This window comes from Bombina bombina, chromosome 7, assembly GCF_027579735.1.
Source record: "Bombina bombina isolate aBomBom1 chromosome 7, aBomBom1.pri, whole genome shotgun sequence".
Lineage (NCBI taxonomy): Eukaryota > Metazoa > Chordata > Amphibia > Anura > Bombinatoridae > Bombina > Bombina bombina.
Window position 1 is genome coordinate 129082321 of NC_069505.1, and position 21061 is coordinate 129103381.

Here is a 21061-nt window from a genome sequence, read left to right on the forward strand (position 1 = left end):
GCTGTGTGAAAAGGCTAGTGAATGATGTATGCCAGACAATGTTGTGTGAAAAGGCTTGTGAATGATGTATGCCAGACAATGATGTTTGAAAAGGCTAGTGACTGATGTATGCCAGACAATGCTGTGTGAAAAGGCTAGTGAATGATGTATGCCAGACAATGCTGTGTGAAAAGGCTAGTGAATGATGTATGCCAGACAATGCTGTGTGAAAAGGCTAGTGAATGATGTATGCCAGACAATGCTGTGTGAAAAGTCTAGTGAATGATGTGTGCCAGACAATGCTGTGTGAAAAGGCTAGTGAATGATGTGTGCCAGACAATGCTGTGTGAAAAGTCTAGTGAATGATGTGTGCCAGACAATGCTGTGTGAAAAGGCTAGTGAATGATGTGTGCCAGACAATGCTGTGTGAAAAGGCTAGTGAATGATATATGCCAGACAATGTTGTGTGAAAAGGCTAGTAAATGATATATGCCAGACAAGGCTGTGTGAAAAGGCTAGTGAATGATGTATGTCAGACAATGCTGTGTGAAAAGTCTAGTGAATGATGTGTGCCAGACAATGCTGTGTGAAAAGGCTAGTGAATGATGTATGTCAGACAATGCTGTGTGAAAAGGCTAGTGAATGATGTATGCCAGACAATGTTGTGTGAAAAGGCTAGTGAATGATGTTCGCCAGACAATGCTGTGTGAAAAGTCTAGTGAATGATGTGTGCCAGACAATGCTGTGTGAAAAGGCTAGTGAATGATGTATGTCAGACAATGCTGTGTGAAAAGGCTAGTGAATGATGTATGCCAGACTATGTTGTGTGAAAAGGCTAGTGAATGATGTATGCCAGACAATGCTGTGTGAAAAGGCTAGTGAATGATGTATGCCAGACAATGCTGTTTGAAAAGGCTAGTGAATGATGTATGCCAGACAATGCTGTGTGAAAAGGCTAGTGAATGATGTATGCCAGACAATACTGTATGAAAAGGCTAGTGAACGATGTATGCCAGACAATGCTGTGTGAAAAGGCTAGTGAATGATGTATGTCAGACAATGCTGTGTGAAAAGGCTAGTGAATGATGTATGCCAGACAATGTTGTGTGAAAAGGCTAGTGAATGATGTATGCCAGACAATGCTGTGTGAAAAGGCTAGTGAATGATGTATGCCAGACAATGCTGTTTGAAAAGGCTAGTGAACGATGTATGCCAGACAATGCTGTGTGAAAAGGCTAGTGAATGATGTATGTCAGACAATTCTGTGTGAAAAGGCTAGTGAATGATGTATGCCAGACAATGTTGTGTGAAAAGGCTAGTGAATGATGTATGCCAGACAATGCTGTGTGAAAAGGCTAGTGAATGATGTATGCCAGACAATGCTGTTTGAAAAGGCTAGTGAATGATGTATGCCAGACAATGCTGTTTGAAAAGGCTAGTGAATGATATATGCCAGACAATGCTGTGTGAAAAGGCTAGTGAATGATGTATGCCAGACAAGGTTGTGTGAAAATGCTAGTGAATGATGTATGCCAGACAATGCTGTGTGAAAAGGCTAGTGAATGATATATGCCAGACAATGCTGTGTGAAAAGGCTAGTGAATGATGTATGCCAGACAATGCTGTGTGAAAAGGCTAGTGAATGATGTATGCCAGACAATGCTGTGTGAAAAGGCTAATAAATTATATATGTCAGACAATGCTGTATAAAAAGGCTAGTGAATGATGTATGCCAGACAATGCTGTGTGAAAAGGCTAGTGAGTGATGTATGTCAGACAATGTTGTGTGAAAAGGCTTGTGAATGATGTATGCCAGACAATGCTGTGTGTAATGGCTTGTGAATGATGTATGCCAGACAAGGCTGTGTGAAAAGGCTAGTGAATGATGTATGCCAGACAATGCTGTGTAAAAAGGCGAGTGAATGATGTATGTCAGACATTGCTGTGTGAAAAGGCTAGTGAATGATGTATGCCAGACAATGTTGTGTGAAAAGGCTAGTGAATGATGTATGCCAGACAATACTGTGTGAAAAGGCTAGTGAATGATGTGTGCCAGACAATGCTGTGTGAAAAGGCTAGTGAATGATGTATGCCAGACAATGCTGTTTGAAAAGGCTAGTGAATGATGTGTGCCAGACAATGCTGTGTGAAAAGACTAGTGAACGATGTATGCCAGACAATGCTGTGTGAAAAGGCTAGTAAATTATATATGCCAGACAATGCTGTGTGAAAAGGCTAGTGAATGATGTATGCCAGACAAGGTTGTATGAAAATGCTAGTGAATGATGTATGCCAGATAATGCTGTGTGAAAAGGCTAGTGAATGATATATGCCAGACAATGCTGTGTGAAAAGGCTAGTGAATGATGTATGCCAGACAATGCTGTGTGAAAAGGCTAGTGAATGATGTATGCCAGACAATGCTGTGTGAAAAGGCTAATAAATTCTATATGTCAGACAATGCTGTATAAAAAGGCTAGTGAATGATGTATGCCAGACAATGCTGTGTGAAAAGGCTAGTGAATGATGTATGTCAGACAATGTTGTGTGAAAAGGCTAGTGAATGATGTATGCCAGACAATGCTGTGTGTAATGGCTTGTGAATGATGTATGCCAGACAAGGCTGTGTGAAAAGGCTAGTGAATGATGTATGCCAGACAATGCTGTGTGAAAAGGCTAGTGAATGATGTATGTCAGACATTGCTGTGTGAAAAGGCTAGTGAATGATGTATGCCAGACAATGTTGTGTGAAAAGGCTAGTGAATGATGTATGCCAAACAGCGTTGTATGAAAACGCTAGTGACTGATGTATGCCAGGCAATGCTTTGTGAAAAGGCTAGTGAATGATGTATGCCAGACAATACTGTGTGAAAAGGCTAGTGAATGATGTATGCCAGACAATACTGTGTGAAAAGGCTAGTGAATGATGTATGCCAGACAATGTTGTGTGAAAAGGCTAGTGAATGATGTATGCCAGACAATGTTGTGTGAAAAGGCTAGTGAATGATGTATGCCAGACAATGTTGTGTGAAAAGGCTAGTGAATGATGTATGCCAGACAATGCTGTGTGAAAAGGCTAGTGAATGATGCTTACCAGGTCAGTCTAGTATTAAGAGTTGAGACTGATGTTCTGCTGGTATGAATGGTTGAGGCTAATGTTCTGCCACCTGGTTTCTGCTCATCTCTGGCTGCTCTTACCCCACAGAGCCTGGCAGTGCAGTTTGGTCCTTTGAACACGAGCTATGCTCTTTGCTTGTGAAGCAGGAACAGAGTGCTATGTCACAAGCAGAATCTGCACACAACAACCCTGAACTGGAATTAGACCAAGGGCTCCGAGAGCTGCAGGAGGAGGTGGTGAGTGTGCCTAGAATTTGTATCACTAAGAGAGGGTGCATGGGTTTGTCATTGCTATAGTATATGGCTTAGAGGACATGTGAATATAGAGTAAAGAAGCTGAGTTTGAGAATGATGTAAACATGGTATATGAGACATCAGTAATTAAGAGTGTTTAGGGGTGGGTTGAATGAAGGAGAGTGTGCAGTGAAGAATACATGTGTGTGCATGAGTAGACATCTGAGTGTGTGTAGGAATGATTGTGAGTTTGTATGTGGCTGACAGTGAGCATGCAAGGGATCAAGTGTATATGTGCGAAGAATGAGTATTGTTTGATTGCATAATATTTGTTTTTTTAGGTCTGTGTTTGTGTAATCTTTGTAGATACATTACGTGTTTGTGCATCTGTGCACGCATATTCATGTTGTTTTATCAATGTTTGGTTTATTGTTGTGTCCTGTGCAGGGCCAGGTGGGATCACAGGAACCAGGTGGCATTTGACAGGGGTCATACATAGGGAAAGATAATAATTTTAAGAGAAATTACTCTTTTATGGGCTCCATTACCTGAATATCAGCTGATCTCCTGTGAATTTCAAACTTCTGATCTTTAGTCACTGAGATTTCTGACTTTGGTTGGATATAGACTTTAGTGGATGTGAGTTGGGCTGTAATTTCACTCTGGGCGTCAGGCAGCACAATGTCTTGCACCAGCCCTGGTTTTGTTTATGATTTTGTAATCACTTTGAATGTGCTCTTTGCTTGATGTGACTGTATTTACATTCTTGGGGGTATATTTATTATAGTGCGAGTGGACATGATACGATGTAGTGTATCATGTCCGCTGCACATCGATAAATGCTGACAGCATACGCTGTTGGTATTTATCATTGCATCAGCAGTTCTTGTGAACTGCTGGTGCATTGCCGCCCCCTGCAGATTTGCGGCCAATTGGCCGCTAGCAGGGGGTGTCAATCAACTTGATCGTATTAGATTGGGTTGATTTCTGTCCGCAGCTTCAGAGCAGACGGACAAGTTATGGAGCAGCGGTCTTGATAAATCGGCCCCTTGATGTTTATCTGTGTAATTCACATCTGTACTTGGTGTATGTTTAGGTGGTAACTGCGTGTAGCATAAGTACTTTTAAATGCTTGATAAATATTTAAGTAATGACTTCTGCATGTGTAATAGACATAATAGGTCCTTGGGTAAGAGTCAGGTTGTCTATATCCTTGTGTCTGTATGATATGTATTGTCTCCTGTATCAGCCTATGTGTTTTGTAACTCTTCACATAAGATTTTCTGTGTTTGTTATCTGGTGTAAGTCTATGTACTCTCTTCCTGTTCTTGCAGAATATTTCCAGGACCTCAATATCGCACATAAAAGCTGAACCAGGGATTCCCAACCACTTTGTAAATGTATCAGGAGGTATGCGTCATATATAACTCTCTAGTAACCGTACATGATCTACTAAAGGAGCCTCTCCTTTCAACCTACTATAAGCTCTCTCACCTTCTTACTTTCACCTTACCATGTATTATGTAGTTTCCACTTCCCTTTTGTAGCCATACCTGTCCTGCACATATTACTGCTTTCCTACGGTACCTTACCACTGTAACTGGCCCACACATATAGATTATTCACTCTACAACTGACTCTCTATGATTATTATATCTCTATTATTGCCCCTTTATAGAACTATTTACACAATATCTGTCCTGCCTATAGCAGTATCCTAAAAGTGCAAAAGTTAGAGTATTTTATTATTGCACTACTGCTTGCATATAACTATGTGTTTAACTATGTATTTAACCCCTTTATAGTGCATAAAGGGATAGAAAGGTCAAAATTGAAATGTGTATCAGTAATTTAATTAATGGCACATTCCATCCAAAATTGACATCCACATGGATGCATTTCAGTTTTGAATTGAAGCATTTTTATAATATACATTTATTAGCAAAAACGCTTCTAATAAAAGCTATAGCTGTTTCAAAAGTGTATTCAAGTATGCACCGTGCACCAGCATCTTAAACACAGCACTTGCTCAGAGAGCCCAAGGTGCTTGTACCATCTGGTAATGACTCGATTTGTTAATACAAAACTATACAAGCCCCATTGGTGCTCTGAGCAGCTGCAGTATTTAAAATGCTGGTGCACTGAGAATACGTAGCTATGCTTCACATGCACATGCAAACAAAATGTTAACATTAAAAACACTTATAACATTTACTAGAAGCATTTTTAATACATACATGAATATTGCAAATATGTTTCTCTTCAAAGATGTAATTCATCTATGTGCATTTAAATTTTGACTGAAACGTCCCTTTAATGTTAAATAGAAGCATTTTTTGCAATATATTCCCCTTGAGTAAAAGTTATTACTGTTTTTATTCTGCTGCATACATAAATATGCTGGAAAGGCTGTGCACCATCTCAGAGCAGTGTCTTGTGTTACACAAATTAAGGGCTAGATTATGAGTGGCGTGAGTTAACTGCTCTAGAAGTACGTTTTTTGCTGACCTGATGTGCGCAAAAAGCTGAAGTTAAAATATTGCGATCACGTTAACGTATTCCCCCATAGATGTCAATGGAGCAAGAAAAGTGGAAAAAAAAACCACTCAAGCATAAACCCGATCACATTTCTCAAGTGCACTAACCCGACATGAAAATATTAATATTTCACATTCCAATGTTCTTCACATTGTTCTATTTATTTATTTATATATTCATAAATACAGATTTCTATATATATATGATTTTTACAGTTGTATGCAAAGTTTAGGCGCCCCTGACAGTTTCCATGATTTTCATTGATAAATAATTGGGTGTTTGAATCTGCAAATTCATTTTGATCTATCAAATAACTGAAGGACACAGTAATATTTCAGTAGTGAAATTAGGTTTATTGGATTAACAGAAAACGTGCAATAAGCATCAAAACGAAATTAGACAGGTGCATACATTTGGGCACCCTTGTCATTTTGTTGATTTGAATACCTGTTACTACCTAGCACTGATTAATTGGAACACACACTTGGTTTGGTGAGCCCATTAAGCCTTGAACTTCATAGACAGGTGCATCCAATCATGAGAAAAAGGCTAATTGAAAGTTGTTCTTTGACTCTCCTCTGAAGAGTTGCAACATGGGGGCTTCAAAACAACTCTCAAATGACCTGAAAACAAAGATTGTTCAAAATTATGGTTTAGGGGAAGCCTACAAAAATCTATTGCAGAGATTTAAGCTGTCAGTGTCCACTGTGAGGAACATAGTGAGGAAATGGAAGACCACAGGCACAGTTCATGTTCAGGCCAGAAGTAGCAGGCCAAGTAAAATATCAGAGAAGCAAAGGATAGTGAGAACGGTCAAAAGCAGCCCACAGACCACCTCCAAAGACCTACAACATCTTCTTGCTGCAGATGGTGTTACTTTGCATCGTTGAACAATTCAGTGCACTTTGCACAAGGAGAAGCTGTAGGAGAGAGTGATGCGGAAGAAGCCTTTTCTGCACACATGCCACAAACAGAGTCGTTTAAGGTATGCAAACGCACATTTGGACAAGCCAGCTTAATTTTGGAAGAAGGTGCTGTGGACTGATGAAACAAAGATTGAGTTTTTTGGTCATAACAAGGGGCATTATGCATGACGGCAAAAGAAAACAGCGTTCCAAGACAAACACTTGCTACCCACAGTAAAATTTGGTGGATATTCCATCATGCTGTGGGGCTGTGTGGCCAGTGTCGGTACTGGGAATCTTGTTAAAGTTGAGGGTCGCATGGATTCCACTCAATATCAGAAGATACTTGAGAATAATGTTGAGGAATCAGTCACAAAGTTGAAGTTATGCCGGGGCTGGACAACGACCCAAAACACTGTTCAAAATCAACTCTGGAATTTATGCAGAGGAACAAGTACAATGTTCTGGAATGGCCATCCCAGTCCCCAGATCTGAATATCATTGAAAATCTGTGGGGTGATTTGAAGCGGGCTGTTCCTGCTCGGCAACCATCAAACCTAACTGAACTGGAGATGTTTTGCAAGGAGGAATGGTCCAAAATACCTTCATCCAGAATCCAGACACTCATTACAGGCTATAGGAAGCATCTAGAGGCTGTTATTTCTGCTAAAGGAGGCTCTACTAAATATTGATGCAATTTATGCACCTGTCTAATTTCGTTTTGATGCATATTGCACATTTTCTGTTAATCCAATAAACCTCATTTCACTGCTGAAATATTACTGTGTCCTTCAGTTATTTGATAGATCAAAATAAAATTGTTGATCCAAACACCCAATTATTTATCAATGAAAATCATGGAAATTCTCAGGGGTGCCTAAACTTTTGCATACAACTGTATTTATATAATTATATATAGGTAGAGATATATACAGATATATATATAGGGATATCCATTTATAAATACATAGAACATAATTTACTATGTGCAGAACATTGGAATGTGAAATATTTACAGTAAATATATAAAAAAAATTATTCGAGCTTAACAGTTAACCAGAGCTCTGAGGTCATGGCAATCATTCTAGCGTAAATCACAATTGCGCTCATGCGTTCACATTTACTTTCAACTTGTAATATGTGAGCTCCTTCCGACGCGCACAAACAGCTGTAATAAAGTAGATATTGCTCCGGCGAAACAGTTAGCACGCCACTCATAATCTAGCCCTATGTCTTCACAGACACCCTAATGAGTACTGCTGCATGGGCCCTCACAGCATATTTATGTATGCAGCTGAAAAACAGTATTGGAAGTATATTGCAAAAATGCTTCTATTTAAAATTTAAATATACCCGTGCAAATTTCAATTTTGACCTTTCTATCCCTTTAAAGTCATCTCCAGTGCAGTAATGCATTTCTGGGACCTATCTTAATATATTTGATAAACCAATGACATGAGGCGCATGTGTGTAGGCACCAATCATCAGCTAGCTCCCAGTAGTATATTGCCGCTCCTGAGCCTACCCAGGTATGCTTTTAAACAAAGTATACCAAGAGGACAGCTTAATAGGATAATAGGAGTAAATTGAAACATTTATTAAAAAAGTACGTTTTATCTAAATCATAAAGATTATTTTGTTTTTCATGGTCCTTTGAAGGACCTCTTACTTACTCTGTTACAGTTTTTATTAATAAAACTTTACCACCTGTCTCCCTACTTCCTTGTGACTCCCCAAACTAAGGACACGTGTGCCTTAGCGTGTCCTAAAAAGCTGAAAGTATTTAAAAAAAAAATTATTTCATACATCTAAAGATAAAACTAACCAGCATATAATTACTGACTTGAAGCCTGCACCATTTTATAAATATATATATATATATGAGATAATTCAAAAAAGATGTTAAAATATCATATTAATTTAGGTGTTTTAAAAAAAGAAATAATTTTGATAAAACATACCATCCAGTGTATACTATGGGGCCCATTTATCAAATGTCTGTCGGACCTGATCCGACAGTGCGGATCAGGTCCGACAGACATCGCTGCATGCGGAGAGCAATACGCTCGCCGTATTCAGCATTGCACCAGCAGCTCACAAGAGCTGCTGGTGCAACGCCGCCCCCTCAGACTCGCGACCAATCGGCCGCCAGCAGGGGGTGTCAATCAACCCGATCATATTTGATCGGGTTAAATTCCGGCGATTCTGATGAGGCGGACAGGGTTATGGAGCAGCGGTCTTTAGACGCTGCTTCATAACTGGTGTTTCTGGTGAGTCTGAAGACGCGCCAGAAACAGGGCCCTTCAAGCTACATTCGGAGCTTGATAAATGGGCCTCAAGATAACATAAAAATGCAAACTATTAATTGTACTGAAATTGGATAAAAGTAAACAATTGTCGATTTCAAATTCCTAATTGTCGTTATATTAAACTGTACAGTACACCCTATGCCCCCCCCCCCCATCACAATTAATGTGTGAAATTATTTTTTGTTGTTTTTTTTTTAAATTCAAAGCCATTGCAATCTATTAAAAATACTGCACTTTCCCATTTATCATTAGCTTTTCCAATGCCTTTGTGACACAATAAAGGGACAATATACTTTGAATTGTATTCAAAATAGCTGCATGATTACTCTTTTAAATGGGCTTTGGTGTTGTATCTTCTGTTTATTTGAAAGTCTGTGTAACTCCTATTGGAAACCTATGTGTTATAGTTTTTGTATTATTTGTACTCAAACCCATCATTTTTATTTCTTTATTCAGACAGAGCCTACAATTTTAAATTTTACTTCTGTTATTAAATTTCAAATCCCAAAATTGTCTTTAATGATTCAGATAGAACATGCAATTTGAAACAACTTTCCAATTTACTTCTACCGGTATTATCACATTTGCTTCATTCTATTGTCATTCTTTGCTGAAGAAACAGAATTGCACTACTGCAGCTAGCTGAACACATCAAGCTAGCCAATCACAAGAGACAAATGTGTGCAGCAGCTCACACTAGTGTAGGATATGTGTGTATTCTTTTTCAACAAGGGTTACCAAGAGAATGAAGCACATTTGAAAATAGAAGTGAATTTAAAAGTGTCTTAATATGACATGATGTATCTGAATCCTGCAAGTTTAATTTTGACTTTGATATCCCTTTATAGGCCATACCCCTAAGTAGGTAGTGTGCATATGTCTGGAACACTATATGGCAGCAAACACTGCGATCTAGTGCTCTAACATTATTAAATGTATTCTTGCACACTTGCTGCCATATTGTGCTTCAAATGTATAGTGCACGGTCCTGAGCCTACCAACCTGCATTTCAACAAAGGATACAAACAAAGTAAATAATGATAGAAGTAAATTGGAAACTTTTTTTAAATTGTATGTTGTGTTTGAATCATGGCAGCAAAATGTTTGGTGTTGTGCCCCTTTAATAATTTGAGTGGTTTCTAATTAATTGGAATGGCTTAAAAAACCCAACTAGAACATTTTTTTAAAAAATCACCCAAGTTTGCATACTGTGCTTTCTCATAGACATTCTGATAGGAGCAAGAATAATTTTCTATAGCTGTATAAAACCCTGGCAATACTCTTGCTTTATAAATTGACCTATCACCCTATAAATGCCTTGACATTTTTATTGTCATAGTACAAGACTTGTCACTGTATTTGTCATGTTCATACAGTATAACTACCTTATTGCATGACAACACCTGTAGATATCATTGCTCTATCATAAGATCTATGATCCTATACCCATCCTGTGTAAATACAGCAAATAGTTGGTTTAGGCAATATGCAGAATTTTAAAAACCCAGGTTACAGATTTTGCTTTTTGGCTTCTCTAGGGAGCGTAGGACAAAGCACAAAATTTACACAAAATCAAGAGGTGTTTTATATCCCTTTCATACCTGAGCACTTACACACTAAATATCATGCACCAATAACCCTTCTGTTATAGGGTCTCTGATCCTATAACTGTCTTGGTTCTCGTATTCCTTATTAAACTAATCCTTATGCTAAAATTGATTGTACCTTATCCTTATCACTGTTCTATCACAGAACTCATCATACATTGCGCTGACTCCTTTTCCTATTCTAGATGTTTTGGGGGTGATGCCTCTAACTCCCCCTAGTAGTCACAGCAGTGACAGTGATGGTTCTCAGAGCCCCCGCTCTCTACCACCCCCTAGCCCGGCCCGTCCAGCACCTCGTTCCTCTCACGCCATATCCTCTTCACCACTACTCACCGCCCCCCATGTAAGTACCATGACTGTGTGAGACACACATAGGATTTGTACATGGAAGACATGTGACATGGTCAGAAGCAATAATGTGTTTATAGTAACGGTTGTGATCTCTTGTCTGTTTGTTGGTAGAAGCTGCAAGGTACGTCTGGACCTCTGATGTTGACGGAGGAGGAGAGGCGCACATTGGTTGCAGAGGGGTATCCAATACCCACCAAACTGCCACTTACTAAAACAGAGGAGAAGGCGCTGAAGAGAGTGCGTAGAAAAATTAAAAATAAGGTAACTGAAAATGGAAAATTCCACTGTCTTCATATTTGATAACTATGCAGAAAAATAAGATAACATAAAGGGAAACACAAGAGGGAAGTAGACTACAAAATAAAAGATGAGAAGGAGAAATCTGTCTGTAGAAAGAAATAGAAATGGTTGAATCCAGGGGTCATTGGGCGTTGGCGGTGGCAGTACCCCACTATTTCCAAACCACCACAAACTTTTAATAGTATAATTCATTGCATATCTGATTAACCCATATTTCACTGAATTGGAGCTTCCTCTCTTTAAAGTGCCATAAAACATGTTGAGATCTGTGAATATCCTAAAAGGGCTAATTAAGTAAAAATATTTTGCATAAAAAAATTGTTTAAAAATTGCTGGCAAGTATTTTAAAATCATTTTAAAAATAAGCAAAATTAGTTACATAGCTAAGCTGCCTGGAGAAATCTGATCCACCCCCCTTATCAGTGTTTAGCATCAGAAACACAGGCATTGTATTTCAACTGAGTTTACAGCAGCTTATTTGCTTCTAGGCATGCTCCAGCAAATAAGAGTGTTAAAGTCTTGTGTTCTACCAAAGCAAAGGTGGATATAGATACAGCCATATAAGAAATAGTGTGGGGGGAGTTAGAGCTGTACAATTCAGAAACTTAAAAGAAAGGGTTAATGATGAGGCGCTGCAGTATAAATTTAGCTCTGTTTAAAAGGTTACCGGAACACCCATTGTAAGTGGGAAAATCAGACCCCCCCCCTTCCTCTGCATATGAAAAGACCCTTTACACAAACAGGAGAAAGCTGGAGTAGGTATACGTCGGTATTCTCCTAAAACTTTGGGGCTTGGTTAGGAGTCTGAAAATCAGAGCAATGTTATTTTAAAATAAGCAAAACTATACATTTAAAAAAAACAAAAAAACTTTATGGACTATATAAATAGATCATCTAAAAAACATTTGTGCAAAGAAAAAACAAGTGTATAATGTCCCTTTAAGTGTGAGCCGTCCTTCTGCCTCCATATGACATGCAAATGTGCAGCCTTTCTATTCATATATGATGCCAGGTTTTCCAGTTAAAGGGACAGTCAACTCAAAAATTGTTATTGTTTAAAACACTAGATAATGCCTTTATTACCCATTCCCCAGTTTTGCATAACCAACACAGTTATATTAATATACTTTTTACCTCTGTGATTACCCTGTATCTAAGCCTCTGCATACAGCCCCCTGATCGTATGACTTTCTATTTATTATCTATTGACTTGCATTTTATCCAATTAGTGCAGTGTCTGCCACAACCCACGGGCGTTAGCACAATGTTATCTATATTGCTCACATGAACTAGCACTCTTCTGTTGTGAAATGCAAATACAAAAGCATGTGATAAGAGGCTGTCTTTAGTGGCTTAGAAACAGGCAGACATTTAGAGGTTTAAATGTTATAAAGTATATTCATATAACAATGTTGGGTGTGCAAAGCTGGGGAATGGGTAGTAAAGGCATTATCTATCTTTTTAAGCAGTAACAATTTTGGTGTTGGCTGTTCCTTTAAGCAACACATTGTTAGCCATCTTGGAGACTCAACCACCATATCCATACAGTTTCCTTACACTGTGAGCCTATAGACCCCATTAGGCCCTTATTTTGCAATGCCCATAATAACTACAGTGAAAAATAGGCCCCATAGTTATGCCCCTGACTGCATCTGACTATGAGGGACAGCAGCTAATGAGGTAGGTAGTTACTACATAACATAAATATACAGAGACAAAGCTATAGCTTAATTAGCAATACATTCAAATGAAAAATAAATGAGCACATAAATAATAGTTATAATTGTTAGGCATATTAACAATACTGCATTGAAATTTAGCCAGTAAGGTATTAAAAAGAGTCTAAATGATCTATAGGAAATAATCAGTTTCATAAATATTCTTTTTTTTTGTGGTTGCTCCAAGAAGGACTGGATAAAATAGTGTCCTATTTCCATGAATATTATCAAACATGAATTTGAGCTAGATGAAAATTAAACTGTTATGCAAAAGAAACCCCTAGAACCTCTAGGGAAGGTGAGGTAAATATAACTACCCTAAAAAAACTCTCAAAATAAACCTATGTAAAAAGAGAAGGTAGTGCCTAATGCCAATGAAATATAGTTAAACAAAAAGAGAAAAAGGGAAGGCATTTATTGGCACACTTGGGAAGGGTAGTTATATACAAATATGAGCTGTGTGGAGAGTTAGTGAATTAAAACTTAACATTTAATAAAGTAAGTAATGAAATGAATGTGGACCATGCCACCCGATAAAAAAGAAAAATGTAAAAATAGTGATCACTGTTCCTTCTAACAGCACATCAAGGAAAAAATTTGTGTAAGCAAATATATCTATATAGAGACAAGCTAGTCAAGGACTTATATATGCAAACAGGGCAGAGTCCGAAGTTACAATAAACAGATCAGCCCCCTGTGGGAGAATATCTATATGTAAGTAAATTGATCCAGCAGGATCTATCCAAAGTCCCCACAGAAAGAGCACACCTGAAATAAAGGTCTAAGATTGCTGTCTAAAAAATTGCCATTTAAGGCCAACAATTAAGCTAGATAGAGCTACAATAATGTTAGAGGGAGTAGTGCGAAAATGCATGACGCGCGTTTCGCATCTGCTTTTTCAGAGGTGCCAAATGCTCCAAAAAGCAAGCTACAGTATTTGAGACCATGGGCCAGTCAGCTGATACGTCCAACATGACGTCGTCACATAACGGCCAATCTTAGCGAGGCTGGGGTAATTCTGTGTCAAATGCTACGTACAAATGAAAACAGGGTGTGTATGTAATAGCGAATCAGTCTCGCTAGAGGCCACGTCACACCTCCCTTTTAAAACCAATGAGGATATGACATCAATCGTTTCTTACCCATCTCCGTAGAATGATAATTATTCTTAAATGACAGGTACTGTTACAGTGACAGGAGGATAATATTTCAATGGCACACAATTGCTTTTTAGCAAGGAAATGGAAAAACAGCGACAGTTGCTACGATCCAAATTAAGGGCTAGTACTCCATCCAAAAAGGAAGGGAGACAATTACCAAATATTTTGATAAAAGGGCTAATGCCCCTCCCCCACACTATCCATCCCTGGAGACTTCCCCCTTCCTCTCCCTTTATCTTTCTTCTGAATTTCTTACACTATGGAATATCTTCTGGCACGCTTGGTCAGTTAAATGACTTGTTTATTGTTTAGCGCTGCGGAATCTGTTGGCGCTCTACAAATAACCAATAATAATAATAATAATAGAAATAACCTTACTGTACAAGGAAAACTGTTAAAAAATCAAGCTTATAATTGAGACGCAAGTACCTGGTTAATTCAAAACTTCAGAACTGTACTTACATTGAGACTTGACTTCATCCACAAAAGAACATACCTGGTCATATGGACCTTACTTTACTCATTGGCCTCTAGTTATCAAGCCGTCAACCTCAAATACGCTGGAATTCCGCAGTGTATTTGTGGCGAGGCTGATTCGCCTAAGTTATCAAGCCCTACACACCGGCAAAAGTAGAATTTTGTGACGTAAGCTATGATCCGCCGGACTCAGTCCGACACAGATCGATTCTTACGTCACTCCAGATGTGCCGAACGCAAGTTCGGCTCAATCTGACTACTTTTGGACGTTATCAAATGACTACCAGGTACGCTCGGCACTTTTCCGGCCCAGCGTACCTGGTTTTCAATCCGCTGCCCTGGAGGCGGCGGATCCCATAGGAATCAATGGGAGTCTGACCATAGCGAAAGCTCATGTTCGCTGCTGCCAGACATCCTATTGATTCCTATGGGAGATGTCTGCACCTAACACCCTAACATGTACCCCGAGTCTAAACACCACTAATCTGCCCCCATACACCGCCGCCACCTATATTAAACATGTTAACCCCTAAACCGCCGCTCTCGGAGCCCACCGCCACTCTAATAAACTTATTAACCCCTAAACCGCCGCTCCTGGAGCCCACTGCCACTCTAATAAACTTATTAACCCCTAAACCGGCGCTCCCGGACCCCGCCACAACTATAATAATTATATTAACCCCTAAACCGGCGCTCCCGGACCCCGCCGCAACTATAATAATTATATTAACCCCTAAACCGCCACTCCCAGACCCCGCCGCCACCTACATAATACCTATTAACCCCTATCCTGCCCCCCTACACCGCCGCAACCTATAATAAAGTTATTAACCCCTATCCTGCCTTTCCTATACTGCCGCAACCTATAGTAAAATTATTAATCCCTAAACCTAAGTCTAACACTAACCCTAACACCCCCCTAACTTAAATATTAATTAAATAAATCTAAATAAATATTACTCTTATTAAATTAATTATTCCTATTTAAAACTAAATACTTACCTATAAAATAAACCCTAATATAGCTACAATATTACTAATAATTATATTGTAGCTATTTTAGGATTTATTTTTATTTTACAGCTACAATATAATTATTAGTAATATTGTAGCTATATTAGGGTTATTTTATAGGCAAGTATTTAGTTTTAAATAGGAATAATTAATTTAATAAGAGTAATTTTTATTTAGATTTAGTTAATTAATATTTAAGTTAGGGGGGGTGTTAGGGTTAGTGTTAGATTTAGGTTTAGGGGTTAATAACTTTATTATAGGTTGCGGCGGTATAGGGGGGGCAGGATAGGGGTTAATTAGTTTAATATAGATGGCGGCGGTATAGGGGGGGCAGTATAGGGGTTAATTAGTTTAATATAGATGGCGGCGGTATAGGGGGGGCAGGATAGGGGTTAATAAATTTATTATAGGTGGCGACGGTGTAGGAGGGGCAGATTAGGGCTTAATAAGTTTAATATAGGTGGCGGCGGGGTCCGTGAGCGGCAGTTTAGGGGTTAAACAATTTATTTAGTTGCGGCGGGGTCCGGGATCCGCAGGATATGGGTTAATAACTTTATTATAGGTGGCGGTGGTATAGGGGGGCAGGATAGGGGTTAATAGGTATTATGTAGGTGGCGGCGGGGTCCTGGAGCGGCGGTTTAGGGGTTAATACATTTATTATAGTTGCGGCGGGGTCTAGGAGCGGCGGTTTAGGGGTTAATAACTTTATTTAGTTGCGGGGGGCTCCGGGGGCAGCCGTATAGGGGGTAGAACAGTATAGTATAGTGTGGGTGCTTAATGACAGCTTATCAATAAAGCTGTAAAAAAGCCGAAGAGCAGCGAGATCGGATGAGTGATAACTATAACAGTCCGCTGCTCATCGCCCCGTACTTGGTGCGCGGCTTTTTCACAGCTTTTTTAATAACTTTTGCGAACGTATTCAGGTCCGCGGCAGCGATGTGAGGTGAGCTTAGGCGAGCATATTGGGGACGGCGAAGGCAGGTACGTACGGAGCTTCATAACTAGAGGCCGTTGTATCTACAATACTTGTCTCTATTTTATTTTATTGTATTGCTGAATGTTTTGAGCAATAAAGCTTGTTTTAAAAATAAAAAAAAGGACTAATGATTGTGGTTAAAGCAAAACACACACATCATTACAAATTTAAGGTGCATGATAACAGTACTACTTGTATAAAATATATATACGGTCTTCTAGAGATAAGTGAATATTTGCTAGTATGCTTAGAGTACCTTATTTATTTCTATCTATAGTAGGTCAATCATAAAACGGTGCACTCCTATATTAAATTTGTTTTGCGTGTTTATAATATCATAATATTATAATGTCTTACCTTAGATTAAGCTGCAAATAGCCTCCTGCACCTTTTCTATATCATGCAGCAGGATTTGTGAAAAAGTTATTTTAAAATGAATATTGTTTCCAGCCACTTTGAAATGGCTGCCAAGCTCAGCCCACTGATGACATCATCATCTGGGCTGCATATGGCATTCAATCACATAAAGCTCACTAGTTGGATTCAACAGACTACCAAAGCTATTCAGCAGAGTGCCTAGAGGCAGCCCAGATCATGATGTCATCAGTGGGCTGAGCTTGGCAGCCATTTCCAGTTGACCAGAAACACTATTCATTTTAAAATAACTTTTGTAAGGTTCCTGCTGTATGATATAGCTATGTGTGCAGGAGGATATTTGCAGCTTAATCTAAGGTAAGACTTTAAGATGACTAAGGTGTAAACTGTCCCTTTAATTGTAAAGTATCAACAAAATATGTAAAGACACTAAAGCTAAAGTCAATAATATCTCTCAAATGAGGTCACACATCACTTTACACTTTCGCAAACAAGTAATTTAAACAGCCATTAGTAATACAAGTAAATCGCAGGTGCGAATTTGACCTTATTGGTCTATTTTTATGGTGCCAAGCCGCTAAGGTTGGCACTGTTTACTTCTTAGTCTACCTTCACCCTTTACATTATGTTATTAATATGTGGAGAAAATAATGTTTTTATATTTGCCAAGCTAGAGCTGTTTGTCATTTCTGATGTGCCTCCATGTTCCTAAAGCCTGGCCTCAATAGGATTATCTTTCAGTTAGGAGTTTTGTGTGTAATTATTATAACAGGATGGGGAATGATTCTGTAAATTAGTATAATGGGAATCCCAGCATAGCATGTCTGGTATGTGGATTCCCAGGGCAGTTAATTGTAATATATAGTACTATATGGAAATATAAATAGAGCAATATGACAGGGCCCCTACGTAAACAGGATTTATGTCTACTTAACGCATGACTGCTTCAGACTGAGGCTTAAGGTAAGTCAAATAGGCCAAAACTGACAGGAGGAAAAGATTGAAATAGATTTCACACAGTATAAAGAGGGTTCAGGAATAATCACAGACACAATGCAGTTTTGGTTTTATTTTATGACTGAAGCTGACAAATCTATAAATGTCCTGATTGTTTGTGAACAGTTTGATATACTAATGTATGGCCTGAACATGAGACAATTGGATTGTGTATATATAGGGCTAGATTACAAGTGGCGCTATTTAGCTTTAGCGCACGTATTACAAGTTCAAAGTAAAAAGTTTATCAGCTAACTTCTGGACTTCAGATATCGTGACCGCCCTAACGCATTTGCCCTATAGACTTCAATGGAGAGCGTCGAAGAAAAAAGCTAACACAACTATTACCACTCGCACACTAACCCGACAGAAGTTATTAATATTTCACATATCTACACAAACAGAATTATTATTATTATTATTATTATTCTTTATTTATAAAGCGCCAACAGATTCCGCAGCGCTGTTCATAGGTAACAAAGATAAAAGGACAGAACAATATGAGACACCAGACAAAATTTAACAAACAAATACAGGAGGAATTGGGAGCCCTGTTCCCGTGGGAACTTACAATCTAAATGGGTAGGAGGGTGAGAAACAGGAGGTGGGGACTGCAAAGGTGGGAATGATGTTAGTGTGAAGTTAGATGAGGGCAACTATTAGGCAAGTGGAATTCATTAGTTACTGATTTGGTTATAGGCTTCCCTGAACAAGAAGGTCTTTAGGGAGCGTTTAAAGGAGGAGAGGTTGGGGGAAAGTCTGACAGCACGAGGAAGTGCGTTCCAGAGGGTTGGTGCCGCACAAGAGAAGTCCTGTAGTCTAGCATGAGAGGAGGTGATGGTAGTAGAGGCAAGGAGTAGATTGTTGTTGGATCTTAGGGGACGGGCTAGAGTATATTTGTTGATGAGTGAGGACAGGTATGGGGGGGCTGCATTAGTAAGGGCTTTGTAGGTCAGAGTGAGAATTTTGAATTTAATTCTGCTGTGAATGGGGAGCCAGTGAAGGGACTCACAGAGGGGTGCGGCAGATTTTTATTTAGAATATTTATCTGCGCGCGCAGCCAAAAGAATCCACCTGGATGCAGCAAAGCTGCATCCCGGTTGATTCCAAAAATGGCAGGGTGGTGAAAGAATCCACCTTGCCATTTTCGGAATCCACCTGGATGCAGTAAAGGCAAACCCGAAGCCTTAAAAAAACAACAACACGCAACTGCCTGCAAGAAATAAATAAAAAACACGTAACCTAACCGCCCGCACAAAGTATAACAAAAAAAAACCTAACCTCCTGCACGAAGTATTAACAAACACTGAAACCGCAAACCCCACATTGCAAAATAATAAAGTAATTAACCCCTAATCTGCAAATAACATAATTAAAATATTAACCCCCTTATCCACCAACCCTCCCCCCCCACATCGCAATGAACCTATTTAACCTATTAATCCCTAAACCGACAAATCCCCACATTGCAATAAACCTAATTAACCTATTAACCCCTAAACCGACAAACCCCACATCGCAATAAACCTAATTAACCTATAAACCCCTAAACCGGCAAACCCCCACATTGCAATAAACCTAATTAACCTATTAACCCCTAAACATCCATCCCCCACAACGCAAATAACTAATTTAATTACTAAGCCCCCTAACCTTACACCCCCTAAATTAACCCCAATACTAAATTACACTTAAATAAAACCTAACAATAAATTACAAAAAAATAATCTAAAATTACAACAAAAAACCTCTACAATTATAGAAAATTATCAAAAATAACAAAAATTAAACCTAATCCCTATAAAAGTAAAAAAGCCCCCCAAAATAAAATTAAAAAATTACTAAATCCCCCCTAACAGTAAAAGCCCCCCACCCACCAAACCCCCCTAAATAAAAAAAAAATAACACTAAAAAACCTAAACTACCCATTGCCCCTAAAGGGGCATTTGTATGGGCATTGTCCTTAAAAGGGCATTCAGCTCTTTTCCAGCCCATTAAATCCCTAGGGGTTAATTTTTAAAAGTCTGGCGGACATGATACGCTGATTGTCTGTATTCAGCATTGCACAATCAGTTCTAGTGAACTGCTTGTGCAATACCGCCCCCTGAAGATTTGCAGCCAATCGACTGCTAGCAGGGGGTGTCAATCAGCCCGATCGTATAGGATCGGGCGGATTGCTATACGCAGCCTCAGAGGTGGCGTTTGATTTAAGGAGCAGCGGTCTATAAACCGTTGTTTCATAACTCCTGTTTCCGGCGAGCCTAAAGGCTCACGCGGAAATTGGGTGAATTGGCCCAATTCGGGCAATAATAAATTGACCCCCATATCTTTAAAATAAAAAAAAAATAAAAAATCCTTTCTCTAAGCCCCAAATAGGTACTCACTGTTCCTGAAGTCGGGCGAAGAAGGTCTTCTTCCAGGCGGCTCCATCACCTTCTATCTTCATCCGGAGCGAATGCTGCGCGGAGCGGAGGTGTGGAGCTGGCTTCCCCGATGCGTGGATCCTCAGCGGCAGTCCTCAATGGCAGCAGTCCTCGGTGGCGTGGAGGCTCCTCTTTATCCGATTGTCCGTCACACACTGAAGATTGAATGCAAGGTACCCCATATTTATTGGGGTACCTTGCATTCCTATTGGCTGACATTTTTAAATCAGCCAATAGGATGAGAGCTACTGAAATCTTATTGGCTGATTTGAACAGCCAATTGGATTTTAGTAGCTCTAATCCTATTGGTTGATTTAAAAATTTCAGCCAATAGGAATGCAAGGTACCCCAAATTGATTGCGGTACCTTGCATTCAATCTTCAGTGTACAACGGACATCGGATGAAGAGGAGCCTCCATGCCGCTGAGGAAAGCTGCTGAGGATCCACGCGTCGGGGAAGACAGCTCCACACCTCCGCTCCGCGTCGCCTTAGTTCCGGATGATGATGGAGCTGCTTGAAAGAAGACCTCCGCCGGACTTCAGGAATGGTGAGTACCTATTTGGAGCTTAGTCTTAGGCTTTT

The 21061-nt window shown here is 39.3% G+C and overlaps 1 protein-coding gene across 1 annotated transcript in view; it reads left to right on the top strand.

Annotated features, from left to right (window-relative positions):
• The window catches only part of CREB3L1 (cAMP responsive element binding protein 3 like 1), a 231122-nt gene that overhangs the window by 162187 nt on the left and 47874 nt on the right, over nucleotides 1-21061 (top strand). The window contains exons 3-6 of the mRNA XM_053720296.1: nucleotides 3184-3332; nucleotides 4664-4739; nucleotides 10874-11031; nucleotides 11151-11300. Coding sequence (XP_053576271.1) covers nucleotides 3184-3332; nucleotides 4664-4739; nucleotides 10874-11031; nucleotides 11151-11300 — 533 coding nt within the window. The remainder of the gene's footprint in view (nucleotides 1-3183; nucleotides 3333-4663; nucleotides 4740-10873; nucleotides 11032-11150; nucleotides 11301-21061) is intronic.